The sequence below is a fragment of the Coptis chinensis genome, chromosome 6, assembly GCF_015680905.1.
Source record: "Coptis chinensis isolate HL-2020 chromosome 6, ASM1568090v1, whole genome shotgun sequence".
NCBI classification, from domain to species: Eukaryota; Viridiplantae; Streptophyta; class Magnoliopsida; order Ranunculales; family Ranunculaceae; genus Coptis; species Coptis chinensis.
Genome location: NC_141461.1, coordinates 90,503,030 through 90,515,943, shown reverse-complemented (window position 1 = coordinate 90,515,943; position 12,914 = coordinate 90,503,030). Strand labels below are relative to the sequence as shown.

The window sequence follows — 12,914 nt, the reverse complement described above, 5'->3', positions numbered from 1 at the left end:
GATAGCTACAATCAAAACGTCATTTATAACACTAATTTTTTTAATTTGTTTTACTTTTTTCGACGATAGAAACGTCACTAAAAATACACAAAATTCAAATATTTTAGATCTTTAACGATGATAACAACGTCATTTATATAACTAAAGTTTTAAATTACTGATATCTCTAGTGACAATAAAAATGTTGCTAATAAGATCTTTGATTTTTAATTTTTTGGGACTTATAGCGATGATTAAAACGTTGCTAATAATGCTAAAATTTTCAAAATTTTCAGACTTTTATTGACGTTAAAAACGTTGCTAGTAATGCTTTATTACCGATAATTTTAAAAATGTCGCCAACATTTCATCTTTTGAGACGTTACTATATTGAGAATACCAAAATGAGTTAGCGACGAAATTAGAGAAATAGCGATAGTAATAAACGTCGGTAAATATCTGCTATTTTGCGACGTTAAAATAGCGTGGCTACATATCATTAACGACTATAGCATTAGCAACGTTGACTCGACACTCCAAAAAGCGTCGCCAAGTTGTATTAGCGACGTTTTTGCGATTTTCAGCGACAATTTTTTTTGTCGCCAAAGACCTTGTTTCTTGTAGTGAACCCAAAATGAACTTGACTCTGCCCCTTGTCAAGCATATGGGAAACCATCCAAATCCCCATAACCATCCTCACTAGTGGTAGGAAAAGCCTCCTCCGCATCTGGCTCGGCTGAAATATTAATGTAGGATGAGCAAATAACTATGCCCAGTAGAAACGCATATAACCAATAAATAGACTACTTATAGCAAAACATTTAAAACATGTAGGTTTCCATAATAATATCCAAATATCGTGACTATATAATACATCACTAACTAGCAGAAATCATTTCGACATGCCTCGTTAATATTCAAAATATAGTTTTCACAAACATCATACAACTATTGTGGCCGCTGCATCCTATTAGAATGGTGAGGGTACGATTGGTACTCAACCCCAGTCACAGGCATATCTCGGTTTAGTACTTCCTAGTGTAAACCATGCACCGTTGTTTTCCTGATTTTACCGGCAGGGAGCTGAAATGCCGTTGTTGTGTTCGTACACACAAAATCCCCAAAGCTTTTAGGACTCAGGTGGGCCCTGTGACCACGACCCCCATATGGGCTGTCACCTAACTTATGGTGGTCAACCGTTCAACGACTGCAGACTGCTCAGGATCCTGACACACATCCAGGAGTGGACTAAACTCTCACTCCTCGCATCTAAACCTCATCTAGGTAACATGTAACCTCACACAAGCTAATCACCATACAGGGTGACACGTACAAATATGGTTATCTAGAAAAGTAGAAAAGGAATTCCCGGACTACATCCAGTGATGCATCCCTTTAAAAGTGGCCCACCACCTCGAAAGGTGTACACCACAGTTGGAATCCTAGAGCTTAGAGTCTCGAAAATCGTCCAGCGGTTCATTCTTTATAGAAATTCACAATTCCTTTTCTAAATCCCTTCATTGATATATATATATATATATATATATATATATATATATATATATATATATATATATATATATATATATATATATATATATATATTTCATATTACCGGTTATTTCCAAATACTATAGATACATATTTAGTTTTTCTTTTAAAACTGTTGGTTCTGTATGTGTGAGTTCCTGGATTCCCAACCGTCGATTCAATACAACCTATGACTCCCAAACGGGCCAGTCATAGTAAATGACAACCGATGATTCCCAAACGGCGAATCATCGTAAATAACAACGAACTATCCATTAAACAATCCAGAACCTCACACATAGTTACAAATAACCGGGTAATCCTTACCCACATTACAAAATCCATCTCTCTGTCTCCTTGCTGAGACAAAAGACGAGAACCCTTCACAAAATCAGTTTTTTTTCTCTTTTAACGAAAGAAAACAATCCCAGCTACCCAGATTTCACAAAAATTCATTTCACACGAAAGTTATCCATATATCTAGTTTATATCGGGGAAAATATAATGCAAAACATGAATATCACATATACATGCATGGTTGATACACAAACTATCTCTTATCAATTTAAACAATTCAAATCATGCATGAAAATAAGCAGGCTATATATTGGTATGTAGGTTCCTACCTTAGCAAGTTCCGTTCTTCTTAAGCCCACTTAACCGAATCAAGCCCGCTTCACCGAATCCACTCTTATTTAACTTCTATAACATCATATACATATACGGCGGTTATTAAAATTTATTGAACGAATGAGAACTTCTTATCTAACGTAAGTCGAAAAGAATCTCGACGCTAAGGATTTGGTTTCAGGAAATTTTTCCTCTAACTACAGTTAGCAGAGCTACAGGCCATTTCTAGCACTGCACCTCACGTTAACACCAATCCTATCCATTCCAAATTCCAACTACAACAAATTCCACCCCCTTCAATTTACATTAATTCTAGCAATATTTACTGTTGTATTCCTTATCAATCGTTCATTACTCAATCTACTCTTAAACAATTATAAACCGACATGAACTGCTAAAAAATGGAGTGGATAATCAAAATTCTTACCAAGTCAGTAAGAATCGCTCCTTTAGCTTTCTTCTCCACAAATTCGCTAAGCCATAGCCCTCCAATTAGCTACTGCCGACATTAAAAACCACCCCATTTCAATTATTTTTCATCAATACAACCAACTCCATCGAAATCGAGTTTAAACTATTTACTGGAGGCAAAATTAAACTCACCTTTCGCTTGATTTCACTTTGGTACGCTGAAAATTTGAACTCCCACACTTGAGTTTAAGGTTTCTAAGGATTGGGTGTGAGAAATTTGGGTTTGAATCGATGAAATTGGGAGAATTGATTCTCTCTCTCTTAGGATTTAAGTGTTAGGCGAAATTGGGTGCGATAGATTTTTGGGCGATTTTTGGTTTGTGCGATTTTGTTCTATTTTTGTCTTTACTTGTTTAGTTAGTTAAGGCCCAAGCCCAAAATGTTTAAATTAGGCCTGAAGTTATAATTAAACTCCTAACCGCTAACTAATTTGACTTAGCGTCGTAAATATTTTTTCCAACCCATCCAGCTTAATTTAATTTCCTACATTCTATCCCACCGCATGCTATAACGATAACCCACTCATGCATGTAAGCTGTTAACTCGTGCCAGCATCTAACGCAGAAAAGCTGCTAACCGACATTTTGTCTAATTTTCGCATATGAGTTGCTTACTTTACGTGGCTTATGAGTCGGAGTTAGGTTTCATTAAGTTATGTAAGTTTGAAATGTAAACCCGACCGACCAAGTACCTAATTGTCCCTAGGTTTGATATGTAATTTACGAAAATATCCTTAATTAGAATTTGAGTCTTTACAATAATGTAATTTATGTTGTTTAAAAATTGGGGTTGTTATAACTCTCTTTGGCGTGCTGTGATTTGTGCAAAGTATAGCAATGACAACCAAAGATGGTGGCTCAAGGAAACAACTCAATCTCACGGTTGTAGCCTTTGGAGAGGCATAGTGAAGGTACTGCCGTATTTTAAGAGTGGGGTTAATTTCAATGTGGGAAATGGGCAGAAATGCTTATTTTGGAAGGATGTATGGCTCGGTGAAGTGCCTCTGGTTGACCAATTCCCTCTTATTTTTCAAGCGTCCACTAATAAAAAGGGATATGTTCATGAGTTTGGACACATGCAGAATAGTCATTTCACATGGAATCTGTTTTTGAGAAGATGTTTGAATGATTGGGAAGTCCAACAATATGCTAATCTAACCGTGTTACTCGAGACAGTCCAATTGAATGATGAAGTGGACAGTTGCTTATGGCGGTAGACCAAGACCAACACCTTTTCTGTTAGCTCTTTCTATGATAAAATCCGTGAACATGATCGTCCCTGGAACAAATATCCACCCCTTTTCCTTCAAAAGTTGTCTGGAAAATCCCTATTCCTCTAAAAGTGAAGTTATTCTTTTGGTGTGTCATGCTTGGGCGTACCTTAACGGCGGATGCTCTAATTCGTAGAGGTACGGTGGTTTCTCCCATTTGTACTATGTGTAATATGCTTATGGAGAGCATTAGTCATGTGTTCTTGCATTGTTGTTTTGATTTGGAGGTATGGACTCTCATGCTCCAACCAATGGTTATGGCGTTTCCTTTGCTAGCGCAACTGCTTCAGTTGAAGAATTTCTTGCAAATTGGCCGAGAAGGAGAGGGAAGAGTTTCGGATCGATTATTTGGAGTCTATTACCATATGCTGTTATTTGGGTAATATGGAAGAACATAAATCATCATATTTTCAGGAATAAAGAATGTTCGATCTCACAAACGGTTGGGGAGATCAAAGGGGTGTTGTGGCATTGGATGTCTAATTATGAGGAAAGGCGACAATACCAATTCAAGAACTTGGTATTGGATTGGCCTCATGTGATAATGGTCCACTTTGGGGATGTACTATTATAGGCATGTTATTTTATTTTAGTTCTCCGTATGTTTTCCTTTCAGTTGCAAAACTTGTGATATTCTCAATCACTAACTGTAGCAGGGCTTTGCACGTCCTTTCTAATAAATTATACTTATCTTTTACTAATTTAAAAATCTTGACCCTGAGCTACAGTCCCACAACAGTACTATAATATTTGTTTATTTTGTGATTTGTGACTCTTGGTCACATTTTTTAAGACTGTTTTGCCCATATTATTTTCCTATATTTACAATATTACTCTCATTGTCTTAATCATTTGATTTGTGGATAAAAACAATATGTGCGTCAGCCACATGCATCATACCAGTCAAAAAAAAAAAAAAAAAAAAAAAAAAAACCCATTACTTATTAGCCCATAGCTTTCTTCCCGGCCTTCATGAATGCCTGGTGGAAATATCATCACTAGTCACTACCAAAGTACCAATAGTAGAACCAAAGACTCAAAACCCCTTTACTAAGAACAATTACTTTTCGTAAGAAATGACCGGTATATCTAGTATCACAGAAAACGATTTAGCGCCTCTAATCAAGTCAAATCTTATATTATTCCAATCAATTCTTTCCTACAGTATTTTACTCAACTCAATTGGTATCATATACCAATATTACAGTATTTTAATAAAATAGGAAATTTCTTCAAACTTCCATTACCATTTTCAATCTTTCATACTCTTGAAGGAAAATGCTATTCATTCATTCAAATACTACGTCTTAATTTTTGAAGAGAGGGTTTAAAATATATTGCTGGGAACTAAAACTCACGATCAGCTGCAAAGACCAGATTTCTGAAAGTTATTTATGTATGATCTAACTTGTTATGTTGATGAAAAGTTGTAGCTAGCTAGGCATAGGATATGTTCAAGTTCAATTTGAGATATGTATGTTAGGCATAGGATATGGTGTACTTTTTTTTTTATCAAGTCTATCCTTGTGTTATTAGTAGCCAGCTAGAATGTGCTACGTCTCATCGTTATGCGTCTCAATATTTATACGCCTCATCGTTATGCGGCTCTAGATTTGCAATGTTGCAATGGGAGTAGTTCAGCCATTTCAAAATAAACTTAAACTCTGTCAAATTTTATTCAATTATATTTTACAAATGAATACATGAGATGTTATTTGCATCTGCTTATTGTATCTCTGTAACTTTTGCAATCAATGATTATACTATATATGCTGTATCGTTATAACAAAGAATCCCATGTATATTCATGAACAAGTTGGTGAAATCTCCCCAAGTTTTGTCAACTTAATACTGCTGCATAAAGCTTTAGCTGATGCACCATTTTTTCCCACTAAATTAATAGCTTGCATCTTGATCCCTTGACATGGACGTGTTTTGCTGCAGTCAAGTTTTATGGCCACTTCTGAAGCACTTGTTCCTTTGATATTCTTGAACAAAACGTTACTGATCTGCACAGCTGAATTCTGGGGAAAAAAGATCAATCAAATTAGAACTATTTACAGGGTTGAATTATGGCATGAAGTTTCTTAGCTTGGGTCATTATAGGTACCTGCTCTTTACATGGATTATCCTGATCACAATAGTTTTGATCAATGATGATAGGATTCTTGACGTCATTCATAACAATATTTTGGAAAACAATGTTTTTGGCGCTTCCAGAACCTCCCTGTGTTGTTTAGATATAAAAAAACACTGTTATTCAGATATGTATCTACCTATTTAGGTATGCATCTAGGCAAATAAGCGCATACAATTGTTCTTGCAAAATCTTCAAAAGAATTGAACTTCTATCTACCTGCCAAGTCTTAATTCTGACTCCGTTTGTTGTTCTTGACAAGGTTGCAGTATCTATGATTACGTCTGAAACTTGTTCTTCGGAATTGCCGGCTCCTAAGCTTCCAATGCTGGGAAGAAAACATATCCAAACTGTTAGTAACTGGAAAATTCTTCAAGAAGACAACATATCCAAACTATTAGTAACTGAGAATCGGATACCTGATTCCATGTCCTGGTCCACAATTAATGTTCGTAGCTTGAACTTTTTGAGATCCGCTTACTATAGAGATACAATCGTCACCTTAACATCATAAAACATTCACTGAATCAAAATCATGCATGATATGTGGTAAACAAAAACTTAAGGCACTGGTTGGTAGTTGGTACTATGCAAATATTTGTCACTCCATGAATGTGCACAGCCTAAAACTCTACAGAGCCTCAAATTTTTGCGCCGCATCAGAATACTAAGAATTTTTCCAATTCATCAAGAACAAAGAGAAATATCCACTAAATATTTGGAGAAGCCATCTAGATATTTCAATTCAACGTTTAGGAATTTGTGAAATTGCACCATAATACTGTTTTCCATAGAGGCCAGGTCAAAACTCAATGTTTCAAAGGGCCATGCAAACAGTTCTCTTGAATACTGCATATATGAATTACATTAAGTATTGGGTCCATTTTCAATCATTAGTAATTTAGTATACCTGTACCAATTACACTGTTAGCAATTTGGATGTTTCGTGTTTCCGTGACATGAATTCCATCAGTATTGGGGCTTTCTTCAGGTGCAGTTACTTGGAGATTGAGTGCTTGAACATTAACACATTTCTGGAAAACAAGATGCATTTGTTGTGCATCTTGAATTTTGATATTTCTCACCACCAAGTTGTTGCATCCATAGAAAGTTAGTGCCTGTTCCCACATTAACAAAATTAAAACTTAATGCAGTCAAAAACTTTATTTAATTTATTACTACATATGCCAGAAGGAATTCTAATTTGTAAAATAACAGATTTAAGTATTGGATAATTTGAAACTCCTTTTCAGTCCAATACAAAATAATAATGTAAGTAGGAGATCAACATACCGTAGGCGCATGCTTGCAGGGCTGCAAATCAACACAAATCATGCAAGTAAATAAGTCAGTGATTGAAATGAGAAAAATTAAGAGTTAAAACTAGAACATGAAATTTTATGCAGTTACTTACAAGAGATTTGTTGATTTTGCACGAATTTTTCCACCATATTTGCCCGTTGCCATTGATAGTTCCACCTCCTTCCACTTTGAAGTTCTGAACATTCTGAAACATAAGCCAGTGTCCACTATCTTTGCTGTAGTCTGATCTACTAGCAGAAGCTTTGATTGTTCCATAGATCTAATGAAAGGAAATGTAGCACTAATTAGTTTACGCAATGTAAAGTACAGATCCCTAGAGGATCAAAATAACTACTAAATAAAGATAATATACATAGTTCAATTAAATAAGCAGCCTAAAAGATAATTTGATAGAACTCACATTCAATGTAATACTAGACTTGCAAGGACCTGAGAAAGTAAGTGGCTTGAGCAGATAGTTCTTGTTCTTAGGCACCACCAGAGTAGCTGCTGAAGTCGAACAAGCTTTCTTCCAGGCTTTCATAAATGCCTGATATATACCAATATTACTTTTCCATGATCGAATGTAATAACAATGAAAATTAATGGAACAAAATCTGTGGCGACTGAAGCAAGTCGTTAAATTGACCTTCTTATATATAAGGATATACCATCATAGGAGAAACAAGTACGTGCGTGGTATTGAGATTTTAAATTTTAATATATGAAGATGACTAGAAATATATTGTTGCATCGATTGGTAAGGAGTCTCGATATTAAATGACTCATCTTGTGGTATTATACAAGATGAATGTAAATGACTGACTTGAGGTACGCAGTTTTAAAATAAGTCTATCTCTAGCTATCTAGCCAAAACCGAATTGGTACCTGGGAATCATCTCTTCCATCACCTTTAGCTCCAAAATCTCCCACACTAAACACATTAGGTGATGTACCTGAAAGCCTAGCAACATGATGGAACCTTTCGGCACCAAGTTTCAAAGGCCCTTTGCTAATGAGACCATTAAAATGTGCACCATAGGCACTTGTAGTTAAAACGACCAAAACGACCAACCATAAAAACAGCAAATGTAGCATTAGAAGCCTTTGTTGACCCATTATAGATACTAATATTTTCACTTTCTTAAAGACAAATAATAAAACAACTGCAACTGCTATGGAATGTGGAAGTTAATATTTCTTTCTTGAATGATAAGATGTCAGTTTGAATTGAAGTACATCGATCATAGTCATATCAGCTTATGTATTTATAGTAACAAGAGGTTGCTTAACAACCGTACCTATGACGCTAGAGAGAGACATATAGTTACTCAAACATGTCTTTGAGTCTTGTCTTTATTACTTATTACTCAGTATGGACTTAGATAAAAAAGAGAGAATTGGACGGAAGGTTCTTCTCTTGGTCGGGTGCCTACTTTTTCCTAAGTTTTTCACCTAGTCTGAAGTCTTCTCTCTTGCTCACAAATCTAAGTCAATTAAAATTTCGGTTCTTTTCATTTCATGCTTGCTTAACAGAAAAAAACGGGTATGGAGACAATAACATACTTTATAAGGATATACATTGCGCGTTATGTTTGGTACATCAAAGTACAACGGTCAGCTATATATGGTGGTGCCAGATTGGTGAGAGCGTTGACATTACATTATATTACATTATTATCATGTGGTTAAACTACAGTATGTGGTATTATCACGAGCTGTTTCTAAAGTTGTGATTTAAACTGAAATAATATACCCACATTCCCTTGACCATATCCTTTCCCTCCTTAGCTTACGCTACACATACAAATTTACCTAACATAGTTGCATAGTTACATGAGACCTATCTACCGTATTTGCGGTATTTGAGAGGAAAAAATAAGTCTAAATTTTTATGTGTGGAGAAAGTTTGAGTGGATGATGGTTTTGGGGCCGCCGAGGAATCTGGTCCACCCTAGCTACCAACTCCCACACAAGACTGTGGTGAAAGTGTGACACCGATGGAGCATAAAATCAAGACTAATGATTGATTCTGGTAAAAGTTCACTTGGAACGAATAAAGGAGCATATATATTTACTTGGTCTTGTACGTCCGTTATAATACTTGAGCTAAACTATGATTCTATTCTCCCTCTTCAATGATCTTTTGACTAAAACATTAAAAATGTGAACGTTTATTTTAAGCTACAAATGAATGTTTGGAGACATGCATATATAGGCCCTATTTTCATTTCATGCTTAGAGAATTGAAGCAAACTTTGCAGTTGACATAGCTGCAAAGCATAGCGTTAGTCTTGCTGCAGGTGTTATGGAATTGTATGGAGGGAAACCCCATGGTTGGATAAACGGGAGGCCCCTGAGTGCTGAGTTATCTTATTATCAATCTTAAAACAACTCATTTAGCAAAAAAAAAGATAAATATAGGCCATACAAGATTTACTTCAGGAATCAGGAGTCAAATATAACTTCTATCTGCTCCCGGCACTCCCATCTGGCTCTGTGCAACGTGTGGTAAAGGTGCACTTGTCTAATCAGGTTCCGTGCCCTAATAAACGTTTCAGCCGAAAATGTTATAGACTCTGGACTAAAGAACATCAGGCATTTAAGCGCAACGACACAATTCTCCTATTTCAACTTTGCATCCTATGTTTGCATGACGTCTATATAGCATGCATGTGTTACTAGCTAGCTGCTCGTTCTAATTTTACACATCAAAACATTCACGGAACATTTGCAGATGAGCATTGAATTCAAGTTATATATAGTTCCATTCAAATTCAAATACGATGTGCTTCAGAACACCATGATTTATGTTCAGTGACATCACATGCTTTTGTGCTAGATTGAATGGTGTGTTAGGAAACTTTGCACCCTTCATAAGGCATTGGCGTGCACTCCCAGATGTAGGACTAGAAAACATTGCATCACCAACAAAGCCTTACCGTATTAATTTTTCCTATAATAGGAGGGATGGGTTAGAAGTACTTGCGTTTGTGATTTAGGCTTGTTGCCCAAATATGTCTTATCTTTTGACTTTAAATCCAGGTTCCCTTGTTGCAGCCATGTTTTTTTAGGGTGGGTACAGCTTTAGGTGTAATAACAATTTCTCAGTAGGTGAGGAACACATAATAACCACCAGTTCGTCTTCGAAGCAGTATTCCGATTCTAAGCCCAACCGAATGAAATCCCCTTCAATTAGATATTGCAGACATCTGCCTAACACAAAAATCATGACATAATATGCATATTACCTTTAGTATTACATTCACACTGCACCACCTTTCCAAATGGCCGCCCATTTTCGAAACTTGAAGATGACTACATGAAAGCGTATGATTAGGAACTTGTGGATTTTTACAAGTTAACAAATGTGGTGATGACATTTGGCACTTACTTTTCATGCCACGTCACAAAATTTAGTATTTTGTCCTCCTAAATAATGAGTATTTGGGGTTTGGTCCCCACTAATTGACTTATTAGGCTTTGGCCCTCCTAAATCATCTTGACGAATAGCCTACTTGGTGGACGGTTATTTAAGATGATTTAAGATGACTAAATCCTAATAAATCGATTAGTCCGGACCAAATTTTAAATACCTATTATTTAGGAGGACCAAAACCTAAAAAACTCCAAAATTTATGGATAAAGTTATTTTCAAGTGACATGTAGAGAGTAGGCCGAATGACAAAGAGAAAAAATTTGCTCATAAGCGCTTAAGAGTAAAAAATCTCCTAAACACCCATCCACCACACATCAATTACTTTTTAACTATTCATTAACTCTTATTAATTAAAATCTAATTAAATATTTATTTTATTCTCTCTCCAAATTATTCTATTTTTATATAATAATAATAATAATAATAATAATAATAAAATCTTATATAATAAATTGAAAGCCGCTACACTAACATTTATGGAAAAAAAAACTCTTAAATAAATTTTATCATAATTATTAAATAAACGTAAATGTAATTACAAATTGCTACTTTATTACAACCTAAAATATTGACAATAATAGCTAATACAAAATAAAATTGAGAAACTCGCAATGTAATTGAATGTAAGAGACCACTTGGAAAATCTGCAACACAAAATTAAAAATTTATTTGCAAATTTTTAAATTTTAATTTTAGTTAATAATTTATTTTCTTTTTTATTTTATGGAAACACAAAAAATTGAAAGATTTTTTAGTTGGAAGAAAAGGGTGCAAACCAAAATGACGTAGTATCCAACATAGATTGCAGCAGTTTGAAGCTTTAGTACGTGCTAACCTTTCTAGGCTTCACTTAGATCACGCATATCAGACTTAAGATTACACCGAATTATGTGTATTTATAAAGATTCAGACTAAAGGCATGTAACAAATGATAATTCTATAACTGGGAGTTAAGTATGATACCAACACGATCAACTGTTGATATTCAGCGCCACCAAAATTATGGCTTAGGTTTGTGGTGCAATTACCTTGCTGATTTTCAGTTTACTGTATTGTTTAGTACAATGTTCCTAACTTTCACTGAGTTTCTCTTTTACGAGTTATCATACCCCGATGTATTGGTTTTTAATTATTTAAAAACGTGTAATCAACAGTAAGCTTCGAGTGGGATTGTTATTATCAATTATTGCCACGAAATCGGAGCACAAAATAGCCTGAAAGAATCACAATTTTGAGTTTTATTGTTTTTTGATTAGTTTCAGAGTGGAAAATTACCTCGATTTGTAGCCCAACGAATCTTTTAATGGCGGTAACTATTTTGTATCTCTCCTTAAAACTAGACTTCAAGCCATTATGGGTGAAGACAAAACAGATATGTGTATTTCAGATTTTAAACTAATGAATAGAGAGCCTATAACCTCAAGTTTTATTCAAAAGAATTTTAAATAGGTTGGACTTGGAGCCCATCTATATTCTCAATTCCCGTTGGCGTTGGGCTTTGGGCTTTGGGCTTGAGTCGGTTAGTTTTCGCCCCGAAGAATTTGGTGTCCTTGACATTCTTGTTTCCTCTAATTCATGCATTGTGGGCTAAATAAGTACCTCACTCCAATTTTCACTTTTTCAGAGAGGGAACCTCGGCAGATCCGCAGATGGTGTTTAAAGATTTATAGCCATGTGCCCATGTCTCGGCATTGTTCAGGTAGTGAGATGGAGGCAAATACAGTCAAAAGTCAAAACTTTGCTGCCATGTTTGTTGGAATTTTTTTGTGCTTTCAATTCCCTCATTGCTCTTTGATGCATGCCATTTCATGCAAGCAATAGATTATTATTATTATTATTATTATTTATATATATATATATATATATATATATTTTTTTTTTATTTTATTTTATTTTATTTTATTTTATTTTATTTTTTTTTTTTTTGTCAGCCAAGTAGGGTTTTTGGAGAGATCCCTTATCTCTTTTCATTAATAACATAAAAACTAGTTACATTCTCAAGTATTATTTGCAATAGATTCCTGCTCAAAGAACTAATAGCAGGAGTTATGTTGCATATAATAACAATAATTGCACTGCGTAAATTTTGTATGCAACAGAAATGGCCTTAGTTTGAGAAAAACAAATACACAATCAAAATGGAACGAAACTTTACA

At 35.0% G+C, this 12,914-nt stretch overlaps 1 protein-coding gene across 2 annotated transcripts; it reads right to left on the bottom strand.

The window, feature by feature from the left end:
• Positions 1–5,536: 5,536 nt before the first annotated feature.
• Positions 5,537–8,566, bottom strand: LOC147495299 (polygalacturonase-like). 2 transcript variants are annotated; one of them, XM_086566547.1, is made up of 9 exons: positions 8,208–8,564; positions 7,741–7,869; positions 7,432–7,599; positions 7,311–7,331; positions 6,928–7,135; positions 6,437–6,518; positions 6,237–6,345; positions 5,991–6,107; positions 5,537–5,904 (listed from the first exon to the last, which is right to left on the bottom strand). In XM_086566547.1, exons 1-9 carry the CDS (start codon positions 8,436–8,438, stop codon positions 5,686–5,688), a joined length of 1,284 nt encoding a protein of 427 aa, XP_086422673.1. In that variant the 5' UTR covers positions 8,439–8,564; the 3' UTR covers positions 5,537–5,685. The 2 variants fall into 2 exon arrangements, with proteins under 2 accessions (XP_086422673.1, XP_086422674.1); XM_086566548.1 differs by having other exon boundaries at positions 5,688–5,897; positions 8,208–8,566.
• Positions 8,567–12,914: the final 4,348 nt, after the last annotated feature.

Excerpts from the sequence above, each read along its gene's own strand:
- LOC147495299 (XM_086566547.1), bottom strand. The coding sequence starts at position 8,438 with ATGGGTCAACAAAGGCTTCTAATGCTACATTTGCTGTTTTTATGGTTG. Across the intron at positions 6,519-6,927 it reads TAACAGTGTAATTGGTACAG|GTGACGATTGTATCTCTATA; the intron begins GTATACTAAATT and ends TATGATGTTAAG. Across the intron at positions 6,346-6,436 it reads GGACCAGGACATGGAATCAG|CATTGGAAGCTTAGGAGCCG; the intron begins GTATCCGATTCT and ends TTTTCTTCCCAG.